The 15,672-nt window shown below is 35.7% G+C and overlaps 2 protein-coding genes across 6 annotated transcripts in view; one reads left to right on the top strand and one right to left on the bottom strand.

Moving 5' to 3' along the window:
- Positions 1-2,753, top strand: part of LOC106867436 (AP-4 complex subunit sigma-1) — a 29,422-nt gene extending 26,669 nt beyond the window's left edge. For all 4 annotated transcript variants that reach the window (XM_014912312.3, XM_014912311.3, XM_052976700.2 and 1 more), the window contains exon 6: positions 985-2,753. In XM_014912312.3, coding sequence (XP_014767798.1) covers positions 985-1,110 — 126 coding nt within the window. In that variant the 3' untranslated portion in view covers positions 1,111-2,753. The remainder of the gene's footprint in view (positions 1-984) is intronic.
- Positions 2,754-11,650: 8,897 nt separating this feature from the next.
- LOC106867435 (harmonin) overlaps positions 11,651-15,672 on the bottom strand; it is a 126,776-nt gene continuing 122,754 nt past the window's right edge. For both annotated transcript variants that reach the window (XM_089341268.1, XM_089341267.1), the window contains 3 exons: positions 14,356-14,465; positions 13,722-13,777; positions 11,651-11,861 (listed from right to left, as the gene is read on the bottom strand). In XM_089341268.1, coding sequence (XP_089197394.1) covers positions 11,849-11,861; positions 13,722-13,777; positions 14,356-14,465 — 179 coding nt within the window. In that variant the 3' untranslated portion in view covers positions 11,651-11,848. The remainder of the gene's footprint in view (positions 11,862-13,721; positions 13,778-14,355; positions 14,466-15,672) is intronic.

Here is a 15,672-nt window from a genome sequence, read left to right as displayed (position 1 = left end):
TCCAGCTGTAGAAACCAAACCAAATCAGACTGGAACCTGGTGCAGGTCTCCGCCTTGCCAGCTCTGGTCAAACCATCTGATCCATGCCAGAATTGGAAAATGGACTTTAGATGATGATGATGATGATGATTAACATATCTATGTTTCATGTTTCCTTTTCACATTGATAATCATTTCACCTCTACTTTTGTTTGACTATTCTCTCAAACACCTATTTATTCCTCCTTCTCGTATTTCACCTCTTCTTTCTCTTTTTGTTTTGTTCTCATTCTTCATTCATTCTCCTCATCTCCTTTATCTCCTTTTCTTTACTCCTTTGCTCTTTCTCACCTCTCCCCTCTTCCTTTCCTCTTTGTCTCCTCCTTCCTTTCCTTTTTGTCTCCTCCTTCCTTTCTTTGTGTCCTCCTTCCTTTTCTCTTTGTCTCTTCCTTCCTCTCCACTTTGTCTCCTCCTGCCTTTTCTCCTTGTCTCCTCCTTCTTTTCCTCTTTGTCTCCTCCTTCCTTTCCTCTTTGTCTCCTTCTTTTCTTCTTTGTCTCCTCCTTCCTGTCCTCTTTGTCTCCTCCTTCCTTTCCTCTTTGTGTCCTCCTTCTTTTCCTCTTTGTATTCTCCTTCCTTTCCTCTTTGTATCCTCCTTCCTTTCCTCTTTGTATCCTCCTTCCTTTCCTCTTTGTCTCCTCCTTCCTTTCCTCTTTGTCTCCTCCTTCCTTTCCTCTTTGTCTCCTCCTTCCCCTCCACTTTGTCTCCTTCTTTTTCTCTGTCTCCTTCTTTTTCTCTGTCTCCTTCCTTTCCTCTTGTCTCCTCTTTCCTTTCCTCTTTGTCTCCTCCTTCCTTTCCTCTTTGTCTCCTCCTTCCCCTCCACTTTGTCTCCTCCTTCCTTTCCTCTTCCTCTCCTCCTTCCTCTCCTCCTTCCTCTCCTCCTTCCTCTCCTCCTTCCTCTCCTCCTTCCTCTCCTCTTTGTCTTTTCCTTCCTTAACACCTCACAGATTATCTACAACATCGACCGTGTCCATGTGATTATCCAAGAAATGTTCAACACCGGCTACGTCATGGAAACATCCAAAAACAAAGCACTGACATCTCTTCGGCTACTCGACACTGTGAAGCGATGACAACAGCAACAGACAACAATGAAGACAAAACAATGACAATACCAAAACAAAACCATGTGGTACAAACTGAATGTCTCAGAGACCAAATCCAATGAAGACCTAATCCTTCAAAGACCAAATTCTTCAAAGACTGAATCACTCAAAGCTTTAATCCATGGGAGACCAGAGACTAAACCCTTTTGTTACCATATTTCTGCTGAAATATGCTGCCTTTGCTTCAATTAATTCTTAAACTAATGAAGAATTTGTCAAAAGAACTTTGTCATTTTTAAGCTGGTGTTTGGAACATACAGTTATATGAAATTTCGATGGAAGGTTTTAAGTTTGATCACTTTATAACTTCAAGGTTTATCACAAAACCAGATGCGGTCTCAAGGGGTTAATATCAAACGGGTTAATAACTCAGAGATTCAGTTCCTGAAAGACCAAATTCCTTAATATTTGGTTTGTCTCTTTGAAGAAACATTTTATTATCAAAGGGGTGGGGTGGGGTGGGGGGCTGAGGGAACTATTGGAATACTGATTATAAGTAGGTATTCTATGGAGGAAAATATTTCTAGCCTGGCTGTAATGAAAATTTAAGGGTTATAACTTCAACAGAGGAGCTTTCATTGTGGTCACTCAAACTGCTAGAAATAGCAGGCAGCCAAATCAGTCTCAAATTGTGCCTGCTGTCATAAAAAAGGAAGGACACATTGAATGATGTAATCCTTGATATATTGTGTCTGAAAAAAAAAAAAAAAAAAAGGTGCGACTGTCATTTCTGGAACACATTTTATAAATACACACACACACACACACACACACACACACACACACACACACACGTATGTATATATATATATGTGTGTGTGTGTGTGTGTGTATAAATATGGGTGGGTGGACAAATGAAAGAAACTGGTACTCAAGACATTTAGTAGAAGTTACGGATCTTTTTTAAAACGGGGGCCACATTTTTCATTAACAAAACACTTTGAAACTTGGAACACTGGTAGAATGTGTCATATAAAACATCTTTTTCTCTTAGTCTTCTTAAAAAAAAAAGAAATCCCTAAGCTATTCCATGTTAAAGTTGTCGTATTTCTGTAATTTCAACCAATCACTGACGTCCATTCAGCCGATATACATTAAGTGCTGACTACATAAACAAACGATTCTGAAACAATTAACCCTAACCCTAACTCTAACCCTAACCCTAACCCTAGGGTTAGGGTTAAAGCAAATTTAAAATGAAAAAAGCAAATAAAACGAAGGTATGGAGATTAAATACGCTTTACATCGCTTAATCAGCCAAAGGAGTAAATCTAAACAACTGAATACTTGTCAGTGATTGGTTGAAATTATCGAAATAAGACAATTTTTTACATGAAATAAATTTGAATACAAAAATATTTTTCTGTTCTATAACACAAAATAGATAAGTATACGAAGTTTGAAAGTCTTTCGGTACCAAAAACACTACGTAAAACATTAATGAAAAATGTGGCCCCCGTTTTAAAAAAGATCCGAAGTTACATATATTATTATTCAAAACAGATTGATTTGGCCTTGTGAGACTTAATGTTTTGTAGACTTTTTACATAATACCTATCTCATTGGGCACAGGTAGCTGAATTCAAAATAAAATATTTGTTCTACAGTTATACATTGTTTGTATAGTGTCCTCTTTAGATTTTGGGATTTCTACTCTTCTCAATCTTTTATTCAGAAAAAATTCTACATTCATATATATATATATATATATATATATATATGTTTGTGTGTGTGTGTGTACAGGTTGTCCACAAAGTCTGGGTACATGGAGTAAATAAAATAATTGCATAAACAATTAAATATAAGAAATAATAATTTTTTTAAAGCATGTGTTAATCCCCATGTACCCAGACTTTGTGGACACCCTGTATATCTATATCTATATATATACATAATCAAAATAAGCAACAGGATATCAAGAAGTGATGCAGTACGACCGTTTCAAGTGGCTCCATTTAATTGAACAATGCAATCATTGCATCAATTTAAATGCAGGGCTATCATCAGCTCGATAAATAAATAGAATTTTTTAATCAGTTGGACACATTAATATAATTTTACTCGAATTCTCTAATAGAGCAAGAAGAGGGAGAAAGTCAACATTGCTACTAATGTGACTCAGAATATACAACACTTCTAAGAACTGTACAAAGTTTGTTAGGGTCATAGCTTGTAAATGATGGTGGTTCACTTTTGATTTATTCGTCTTTTTTTTATCAACTACCAAATCTAAGGCTATGTATGCATTATATATATATATATATATGTATACATTATACATACATACATACATACATACATGTATGTATACATTATATATATATATATATATATATATATATATAAAATTTATTAATAAGGGTAGAAATTGATATTAATCAATTAAAACCATTGGTCTAGCATATTAAAAAAAATCCGAAGATGAAAATTATATTACATACAAAAATAAGAGGAATGACCAGCAAAAGTGGACTCCTATATGCTAGAAATAGATGTCGAATCATCTAACCACGAAAAATATGTTCTCAATAAAAATTTAGCGACACAACAGACTGTAAAAGGGCAAGACAAATGAAAAAATACTAAAAAAAAAACCCAATTAACCTACATACCATGGTTTCACCTGTTAAAATTTACATAAGTAAATATCTGCAGGATCATCATCGACAGACTACGCTGATGATCCTGCAGATATTTACTTATGTAAATTTTAACAGATGAAACCATGGTACGTAGGTTAATCGTTTCTTTTATTTAGTATTTTTTCATTTGTCTTGCCCTTGTACAGTCTGTTGTGTCGCTAAATTTTTATTGAGAACATATTTTTCGTGGTTAGATTATTCGGCATCTATTTCTAGCATATAGGAGTCCACTTTTGCTGGTCATTCCTCTTATTTTTGTATGTAATATATATATATATATATATATATATATATATATATATACAATATAGAAATATGTTTCAGAAAGAAAATAGAAACTACACGTGGAAAAGATATGGGGAAAGTGAGAAGAGCAAAAGTGAAAATGCACATTGAATATAAAAAAAATAAAGGCTTTTTTATGAAAAGTAGCGATAAATAAATACCATTAGATGAACTGAGGTAGAATTAAGAGGAATTAAATTCATTATTTTGAATTGTTAAAGAGATTCAAAGTCAAACCAGTATCATCATTTTTGTTCACTGGCTTTGAATATGCATTCAAAGCCAGTGAACAGCAATGACGATACTGGTTTGACTTTGAATCTCTTTAACAATTCAAAATAATGAATTTAATTCCTCTTAATTCTACCTTGTATTTATTTATCGCTACTTTTCATAAAAAAGCCTTTATTATTTTTTATATTCAATTTTCGCTTTTGCTCTTCTTACTTTCCCCATATATATATATATATATATATATATATATATATATATATAATGTATATATATAAATATACATATGTATATGTATACATATAGATGCACACACACACACACACACACACATACATATATGTACACACATACACACACGCATATATATATATATATATATATATATATATAATGTATACATATACACACACACACACACATATATATATATACACATATATATGCATATATATACATATATATATATATATGCATATGCATGCCACAGGTTGCACATCCTGCGACAGGCTGCAATATGCAACCTGTGAACATATTGTTCACAGGTTGCACATGCGAACAATAACCATATCACAATTTACCATTGGTTGATTCCAGTGAGTTCTCTGATGGCCGACCAGGCCTGCATGACTCAAGCACCTCCTCCTACAAATCACACACACAAAAAGCAACATTCTCTCATTTCCCACAGTTTCATTCCTTCTAAGCCTTCTCATTCATACATACATACATACATACATACATACATACATATATACAAAACTGAACAATGACATACCTCATACATACATACGTACATACATACATACATGTATACATGAAGGAAAGGAGATGCATACATGTATACATGATGGAATGAAGGAGATGCATACATGTATACATGAAGGAAAGAGATGCATACATGTGTACATGAAAGCAGGAAGATGACAAAAAGAGCCCAGAATTGTTAAGCACTTCGTACTAGAATGTAGAGTATGTTATAAATTTTATTTTAAAACTGAAATTACACAGATAAACTACTACTCTCACATTTACCAAATAATCAATTTAATAATCTATTTATATATTGTATAACCATGAAAAGAAAAAGCATTCAATAAACATATCAACAATACAAAGCTAATTTAGTCAGTTTGAACATTACCATGTTACTGTATAAAGTCATTTGTCATTTGCTCACTTTTCTCCCTATAAAACTACAAAAAGTAAAATTAGTCATATTAACCATAAAAATATTTATTTTGATCATTTTTTTAGTTTGTGTGTGACTATGTTCGGTGACAATAAATGTTTACAATCATTAAGTTATTCAGGATATTATATAACTGTTTTGATTTGTGACAACAAAACTATATCAATTCTGACTGTTTATTGAAGGTGACCCCATTATGAAGCAATAAATTCTTTTTTCTATTTTGAGACTACAAAGTCACAACTTTTGTTATCCTGTTCATTGGTTTGAACATGTTTCAAGATATTCTGAACAATTTTATAATCCTTTAACATTAGTCAATATTTATAATGGATTAGCTGGTGGTATAGATTTAGTTATACATGCATGAAAATAATCAAATAACACAACGTACAGCTTATGGATTAATTTTATTTAAGAATCACTGGATCTGTTTCATCAGGGTGGTCCAGTTATAAGCACTCAGGTCATTTTTCTAGCCAGAAAATATTTACTCTCACCCCCACCCCATCCCCACCCATACCCCACCCATCACCCGCACTCCCACCCACTCAGTTAGTTTCACATATATGATGGAATTGTGAGGGTGCATGGCCTAGTGGTTAGGATGGTACACTCATAAGATTGTGGTTTCAATTCCTGGACCAGGTGGTGCATTGTGTTCTTGAGCAAAACACTTCAATTGTAACTCTTTTGCCAAACCACTAAGTTATGGTCTTGTAAATAACCAACACTAGTTATCAAGCAGTGGTAAGGGACAAACAGATACAAAAACACACAAACATACATACATACATATATATATATATATATATATATATATATATATATATATATATATATATATATATATATATATATATATATAAGGATGATCCTAAGTCTCTTTACCCATTTCTAACAAATGGTCAAAGTGACTTATGGCCATCCCTGTATATATATATATATATATATACACACACACACACATACAATGGGCTTCTTTCAGTTTTCGCCTACCAAATCCACTCAGAAGGCTTTGACCAGCCCAAGGCTTATAGTACAAGACACTTGCCCAAGGTGCCATGCAGTAGGACTACACTTAGAATCATGGGCAGCTCTCTGGCTTAACAATTCCAGTCAAACCGTCTAACCCATGCCAGCAGGGAAAACTGATGCTAAATGATGTTGATGATGATGAGTGTAAAGTCAGAAGAAATGCTGCTAAGCATTGTGCTAGCAATTCTGCCAGCTTACTGCCTTAGAATAAGTTATAAATTTTGAAAACTTGAAATTTGCATAGAAGCCCATAATGACCAAAACACACACACACACACACACACACACACACACACACACACACACACACACACACACACACACTTGTATATACAAATATCATCAGTCATTGACTGAGGACTGAGATATGTGACACTTTGTTGTATTTGAAACGACCTGATCACCACAACAGAATTGAAATCCTAAAACCAAAGGGCCATGTAAAAAAGTATTGGTGTGGATTTTGTCGTCATGTAAAAAAAAAACACAGGTGCTGGTGTCATGTAAAATGCACCCCAATACACTTTGTGAAATGGTTGGCGTTAGGAAGGGAACCAGCTGTAGGAACCATACCGAAACAGACTATGGAACCTGGTGAGGCTCCTGGCCTGCCACTTACTGTCGAGCCATCCACCTCAGTATGGAAAATTGGACATTGAATAATGATGATGATAATGATGGTGATGGTATCTGTAGGTGGTGTAGAACTGGCAATTACATAACATATAAGACATATGGGGAATATTAAATGAGACCAAACTAGATCAAAATGTGGGATTGTTTGGTTGTTAGACCTATCCATATGTTTTCCCTCTGGGTTTATAACCTTGAAATTATTTTGAAATAAGGTTACAAAAATATATTCTTGTACAGAGTTAATGAATCCATTTGCTCTGTATGGTATTTTATGTGTTATGTCGCTGTCCCTGACATATGAGTAATTTGTGCTCTGTGTATGTATCTGTGTCATTTGTCATCATCATCGTCATCATCATCATCACTTTTTTAATGGCCACATTGCCATGCTCTTGTAGTTTGGATGGAATTTGTTGAGGCAGATTTCCTACTGCCAGATGCCCTTCCTGTTGCCAACCCTCACCTGTTTCAGTGTAAGTTAATATCTCCTTGTGACCAGACATGCTTTTCATGGAAGATTGGAAATGAGGGGCACAGCTTGCATGATGCTGAACATTTGTTTACAGCTATCAAGCGAGGTCAAGGTAAGGAAACAGTAACATGCACACCCCACTTCACCCTATCCCCACCGACATACATATCCGTCCGTCTATCTGTATGTCCCTCCGTCTGTCTGTCTCTCTCTCTCTATCTATCTATCTATCTATCTATATATCTATCCATCCAGCCAGCCAGCCATCCAGCCAGCCAGCCATCCATCCATCCATCCACATACATACAGGAATTCAAACATAAAGGAGATGCAGGTAAAAGTAAAGACCCTCTCCTATCATGAATGATCATGGGATTGTACCTAGAGAATTAATCTCTGAGGCACAAGTCTGGGCAAGGTTGTTTATGGAGAGTCAGCAGTCATTCATGCATACCAGCCTCCCCTCTCCACACCACCGATGTTATCCAAGAGGAGGCAAAGGCCGATACAGGTTGGCACCAGTGATGTCGTAACTCATTTCTACAGCTGGGTGAACTGAAGCAACTGAAATAAAGTGTCTTGCTCAAGAACACAACGCACAATCCAGTCTGTGAATCAAACTTGCTACCTCATGATTGTGAGCCTGGTACTGTAACCACTGAGCCATGCTCCTTCACATAGAGGAGATGCAGGTTGTATACTTTTATTGATGTATATTAATAGATATGTACAATGAGTGCTTAGATCAGTTTACCACTAAAACTTCTGCTTGAAGTGCAAATGGAAATGAAGTGTTGCAATTACCTGTCCAAGGTGGCCAGAAGCAGTACCTGATTCAGTGGGTATAAAGAAAAATGACTGAAGCAAGTAAAAGATAAAAGATATACAATATATATATATATGCGCATGTGTGTGTATGTCTTTGTATCTGTGTTTGCCCCCAATCACAGCTTGACAACCAGTGTTGGTGTGTTTACATCCCTATAACTTAGCAGTTTGGCAAAAGGCAGTGTTCCAGCATGGCTACAGTCTAATGACAGAAATAGGTGGAAAAAAAAAAAATTAATTTTTCATCATCTCTGCCAGTTCTAGTGTACATGTATTTTCAATAATGACAGTAAATATATTTGCATTAATTTAAATATATTGAAACTGGTAATAAAGTATAGTTATAATGCAAAAAAACTACCTTTGATCTGTAATACAGAGTTTTATCTGTAACAGACTTGTGTTTCCCAAGATAAGACATGGTGATATTTTCTGGTAGGGGACTGAGTTACTTCAGAATGAGTCGCGAGTAACAAGTAAATACGACTAGAAATAAGTATTCTGCTATCAGTTTCAATCAGAGGCCATTTACTTTGTCTGTTAATGACGAGTACACTTTTTTTCTTTAGGGAACTTGAAGCGAAGCGTTGGACAAAAACGATGGAAAACCCCTCTAATATATTTGCATTGAACAATCTTGAAAATTACTTTGGAAGAATTAATGGAAAAAGATTAAGGAAAAAAAAAAAGTTATTAAGGGAGATAACTCCAAGAAAATTGGAGTTATCTCCTTTCGCAAAAAGACTTACTTAGTACACAATATTTATTATCGAAGTGATATGAATAATTTCGTTAATCATTTACATGATATGTGAATGTGTTTTTGAGCATATATACACTGCATGGTACTATGGGTGTTTTCTACTATAAGTCTCGGTTCAACTTAAGACTTGTAAGGGAAAATGGAACGAGAGAAACTATAAAATCTCGTTTCATGGACTACAGGTCTAATTCAAAACGTTTAAGGATTAGGCTAAGAGTACAATGCAATTGTCTGTGTAATATTCAGCTACTTAGCTCAAACATTTACGTAGGTTATCGGTGTGTGTGTGTGTTAATACATAAATGCTGTAAACTTAAATCAAGAAAGCACTCAATGCTTTTTCTAACCCCACACTGCTGAGGAGAGCGCGGATCAGATGGCTAGGCACACGACTACCCAAAAGACTGCTTTACAGTGAATTGACAGGAGGCGAGTGCAGGAGAAGCACTTCAAGGATACACCCAAAGCCTTATTGAAGTGCTTTCAAATCAACCCTGGCACCTGGGAAACACAAGCACAGAACTTCCCTGCCTGATGTAGAAAACGTGGGCTGTGCTGGTCCAGAACCAACTCCTTGTCTTCATTCCCAGCAGCCCACCAGTGCCCTATCTGCAGCAGAACCTTCTGAGCATGCATTGGTCTGATCAGACCCAATGGGATGCACTATGACCCACGTTCTCCTATGGGATGTGCTAGTCATCGTTGACAATGACGGACAAACACTATCTATCTATCTTTAGAGAAAGATAGTTATGGCCAGTTCATAGGATTACCCAGAGTTTAGCTTTACATATGTCGTGTCAGAACCTTAGTAGCTACAAATTGTGTATAGTCTTTGATGTCTTGATCTATTAAAATATGTTTCAAATACCCTACTGCTCTATAACTTAGAGTGTGCTTCTCTTTCAGATTTGATTTACTAATGATCGACATATATATAACTGGCACTCCGTTGCTTATGATGATGAGGGTTCCAATTAATCTAATCAATGGAACAGCCTACTCATGAAATTAACGTGCAAGTGGTTGAGTACTCCACAGACATGTGTACCCTTAGTGTGGTTCTCAGGGAGATTCAACATGACACAGAATGTGACAAGGCTGGCCCTTTGAATTACAGGTACCACTCATTTTTGCCAGCTGAGTGAACTGAAGCAATGTGAAATGAAGGGTCTTGCTCAAGGATACAACATGCCACTGGGAATTGAACTCACGACCTTACAATCTTGTACCGAATACCCTAACCACTAAGCCATACATCTTTAGAGAAATAAACTAACTTTCAACTTCAGAATATGAATGAAATATTACACTTTCATTGAACTCTTAATTTCCTTCATCATGTGATGAAGAGGTGTAATAAACAGTCTTAAAATTTAAATTTAAATCCTGAAAACTTTAATAGAAACAGTCTCATGCAGGTTGGTGTTGAAAAGATTAACATGAAATGAAATGCTGAAGTTGCCGCCAAAAATAGAAATAATTTGTTTTTAACAGTAGAACTCGAAACAGAATAAAGCTATGAGTTGAAGTATATAAATTGGGTTGAAAAATTCTTGGGCTGGAAAAAGCTTTCAATCTTTTCTGTCCAAAGGTTTTCCAATCCAGAGTTTACCTGTAGCTGTTCATAGCGTTACCTACTTTGAGTTCCACTGTTTAAGACAGTATACATAATACACACACACACACATATACATACAAAGAGATAGATAGAGAGAGAGAGAGAGTTATCCCCTTTGGCAAGAAGACCTACTTACTCTGGTGATATATACGAAAAGGCGGAGAGAGAGAGAGAGAAAGATTTTTGATGTGATGAGGAGCAGACAGAGTACAATACATACTGACTGTATTGAGATTTGTATAGATGGACTGTATAGTGAATTGTTCACATGTTCAGCTTAACATGTCCATGATGTTTGTGTATACCCAAGTCTCTGTAAGAACATGGGCAAATTTTCTTGGGATTCCTTCTGCATGAAAAACATATAATTGAGTGCGTATGTAGATGGTAATATACTTAATAGTGTGACCCCTCCCCCAAAAGAAACCAGATCAAAGCCTTGTGAGTGGATTTGGTAGACAGGAACTAAATGTGTATGTGTGTGTGTGTGTAGCCTTTTTTTTGACGTCATGTGAAGGTTGTAAACAAGTATGTTGCTCACTTTAAGTTTTCCTTGAAAAATATGACTGGTCAATAGAGAAATATTACTTTTCTTGGAAACAGGTGAGGTTTGGCAACAGGAAGATAGTCCAACTGTATAAAATTTGCTTCAACAAATTCTGTCTGACCCACGCAGGCATAGAAAAGTGGATGTTAGATGATGATGAAAATGATGATAAATTAGGAACATAAGACAGAGGAGAAGAGAATCCATAATGAAAATGAATTGATGAAAGAAATTGATTAACAAGAAAGAGAGAATAGTTAATTAATTTTTATTTATTTATTAAATGATGATGACAAATAATAATAATAATAATATAATAGTAGTGGTAGTAGTAGTAATAATAATAAGAAGAACAACAACTGGGCTTGATTTTATAGATTACAAAGTTAACATCACAAATGGTAAATAGTGGTCCTTTAGAATTTCATTCCAGGAATGTTGTTTGTTCCCTTAGAAGTATGTTCTGTTCAAAGAAAAGAAAAGAAAAGAAATACAATTCTAATTATGAATTAACTGTTATTATGCATATGTAAAAGGTTGATAGTTGCAATAGAGACATTAGTCTCTCTCTATCACTTTTCAACATAATTATATATGAAGAAACAGTAGAACAATAACAACATAATAAAAAATAAGTTTTATTTTTTGATGATGCTTGGTTTTACAAATCCTGTGTCATTCAGCTTCGCAGCCGCTGATTAATTTGTAATCGGTATTGGAAGGTTAAGAGCTTCCTTGATGCATGCCAGAGGAGCAAGGTGTTCTCACGTCGAAGGTATCGTGCTCAAGAGGCTTAGAAAGTGAAACAAACTCTTTAAGTACTAGTTTTACTATGCATGCGCACTCGAGGGGCTTCCAGGAAAGCAAGTCCCTTGCGCATGAGCAGATAGTACTTCCTCAATGGCGGCTATAATTTTGCGCCACTACACATATAAAAGATGTTTTAATGTTTATTTGGAGATGAAGAAAAGCAACAGGCCAAATGATGGGGCCTGAATTCCTGTAACAATTGACTGTTGGGTGGGTGAACGACAGGTCATTCTACAGTATTCTTTTATTTTTTTATTCTTTTACTTGTTTCAGTCATTTGAGCACCACCTTAAAGGGTAATTGTCAAAGAAATCGACCCTACGACTTATTCTTTGTAAGCAAAGTCCTTTTTTTATTGGTCCCTTTGGCTGAACTGCTAAGTTATAGTGACTTAAACGCACCAACATCAGAGCGATGGTGTATGTGGGGGGAGAACAAACATAGACACCCCCCACACACACAACAGGCTTCTATCAGTTTCCGTATGCCAAATCCACTCACAAGGGTTTGGTCAACCTGAGGCTAAAGTAGAAAACACTTACTTGTCCAAGGTGCCACTTAGTGGGACTGAACCTGAAACCATGTGGTTGGGAAGCAAGCTTCTTACCACACAGCCACATTCTGAAATTAGGGGCTTTCATTTATACAGAATAATTGAACAGTCACTTAGCCCTAGCAGGATAAATTATTTCGTTAATGTGTAATATTAGTTTCAAATTTTGGCACAAGGCCAGCAAGTCTGGGGGAGGAGATAAGTCAATTACATTGACCCCCAGCGTTCAACTGGTACTTATTTTATAGATCCGAAAGGGATGCAAAGCAAAGGTGACCTCAGCAGAATTTGAACTCAAAGTGTAAAGACAGATGAAACTAATGTGTAATATTAAGAGCTATAAAGGTGGTAAAACTGGCAGAATTGTTAGCAGGCTGGGAAAAATGCTTAGCAGCATTTTGTCAGTCTTTATGTTCTGAGTTCAAATTCCTCTGACAGCAATTTTGCCTTTTATTCTTTCGGGGTTGGTAAAATGAGTACCAGTTGAACACTGGAGTTGATGAAATTGACTTACCCTTCTCTTAAAATTGCTGCAGAATTTGAACAACTGTGCCAGTGGCATGTAAAACGCATCCGTTACACTCTTAGAATGATTGGCATTAGGAAGGACAACCAGCTGAAGAAATCATGCCAAATCAGACTGGAATTTGGTGCAGCTCTCCAGTTTACCGGTTTCAGTCAAACTGTCTAACCCATGCCAGCATGGAAAGCAGACACTAAATGATGACGATGAATGTAAAGACAGATGAGGTGCTGCGAAGCATGCTTATGATTCTGCTAGCTTGCTGTCTAGAAAGCTCCATATATTAAAGAAGTTAACACTGACTTACCCATCCAGTTATTTGTCAATTAACAAGTCTAATAATTAAGAAGGAAATGTTGGACTGATTAATCAGTGATAGAATAATTAGTGTGTATTCTAATACAAGTAAGTTGATTAATGAAGAAAGAGTTACTTACACTTCTTCGTCATAACTCTTTGGTGGGGCAACTGCTATAATGAATACTATAGTTTGCTGTGGATAGATAAACAAATGATTATGTTAATACATGATGAATTAATTATGCTAATGCATGTTGACTTAGTTGAAACAAGCGATTATGTTAATATATGTTGAATGAATGATATAGATAAAACAAATCACAAAGTGTAATTACTCAGAGATGCCAGTGGCATGAAAATCAACAGTTAAGTACAGGAGAAAATATTTCATGCGGTCAGCATCAAAAATGTAACCAGAAACAGTTATGTGATGTCATCATCAGCAGCATTTAACGTCAATATTTCATGCTGGCATGGGTTGGATTGTTTTACAGGAACCGGCAAGGCCAGGAGCTTCATCATGCTCCATAGTCTAAATAAGTCTAAGAGACACCGATATGAGCTATATTTTACTATCCTCAGTATATGACTGGTATTTTATCTTATCAAACCCTTGAAAGATGGAAAGCAAACTTGATCTCTTGATCTCAGTTGAGATTTAAAGTGAGAACATAAAAAGCCATCACTAAATACCAAAAACTTATTTTGCCCAATTCTCTAATGATTCTACCAATAATTATTTGAGGATGTTTCAGGTTTTCTATCACTTACATTCAGTTTTCTTTCACCTCTGTCCAGAATATTCTCAGCTTGTATCAAAGTCAAACCCGTGAATTTGACATTATCTGCCATCAGGATTTCGTCTCCAACATGAATTCCTCCTGCAAAAGTAATAGTAATAATAATAATAATAATAATAATAATAATAATAATAATAATAATAATAATCTCAAGACCAAAGCCTCCCCACCAGAAATGACCTAAAACATATAATGAAAAGAAACATAACAAGTAACTGTAGAATATGTAGCAATGGACAAGAAACAATAAACCATATTATCTCTGGCTGCCCAGTCCTGGCTAAGAAGGAATATATTCACAGACACTACAGAGCTGGGACCTATATACACTGGAAGCTATGCCAACACTATGGAATAACAACAGAAAAAAGATGGTATAAACACACGCCAGAAAAGGTCACAGAAAATGAGAAAGCAACCATACTCTGGGATATGCCAATACACACAGATAGAGAAATTAAGGCCAATAGGCCAGATATAGTTGTCAGAGATCATGAAGAAAAAAATGCTTTCTAATTGATGTATCAATACCAGCAGATGACAACGTTTCTCTAAAAGAAGTGGAGAAACTTTCAAAATACAAAGACCTGGAAATAGAGGTAACTCAAATGTGAAATCTAAAAACAGAAACAATTCCTATCATTGTAGACGCTTTAGGTATAATAAAAAAATATTCAGACAAATACATAACAAAAACACCAGGACTTACAAATATATGTAACATACAGAAAATTGCACTACTGGGTACTGCACACATCCTACGCAAAACACTTTCAATACAGTAACCATAAGAGCATCACAGCAAACCACAGCACATACCCAAGGCACACAGAGCTGTGCTTGGTAGTGAAGTGAAAGCACATTATAAAAATAAAACTACTGAATAATAATAATAATAATAATAATAATAATAATAATAATAATAATAATAATAATGTTTTCAAATTTTGACACAAGGCCAGCAGTTTTGGGGGAAGAGCCAAATCAATTAAACTGATATCTCCTGTCCAGGTGGCGTATATATACACCACGAAAACCAGGAAACTGGCCCTTATGAGTCGGTTTGGCTCAAGAATGAAACTTTTAAGAGGGGTGCAGTTTCTATACTCACACCCAGGAGCAGTTAAATTGATTACATCAACCCCCACTGCTTAGTTTATTGACCCTGCAAAGATGAAAGGTAAAGTTCACCTTGGCAGAATTTGAACTCAGAATGCAAGGATAGGCGAAATACCATTAAGCAGTTTGTCCAGTGTACTAATGATTCTGACAGCTCACTGCCATAAAA

The sequence above is a fragment of the Octopus bimaculoides genome, chromosome 24 (genome assembly GCF_046866305.1).
Source record: "Octopus bimaculoides isolate indiv1 chromosome 24, ASM4686630v1, whole genome shotgun sequence".
Lineage (NCBI taxonomy): Eukaryota > Metazoa > Mollusca > Cephalopoda > Octopoda > Octopodidae > Octopus > Octopus bimaculoides.
Note: the sequence above shows the minus strand (reverse complement) of the source record. Positions and strands in the feature narration are given on the sequence as shown.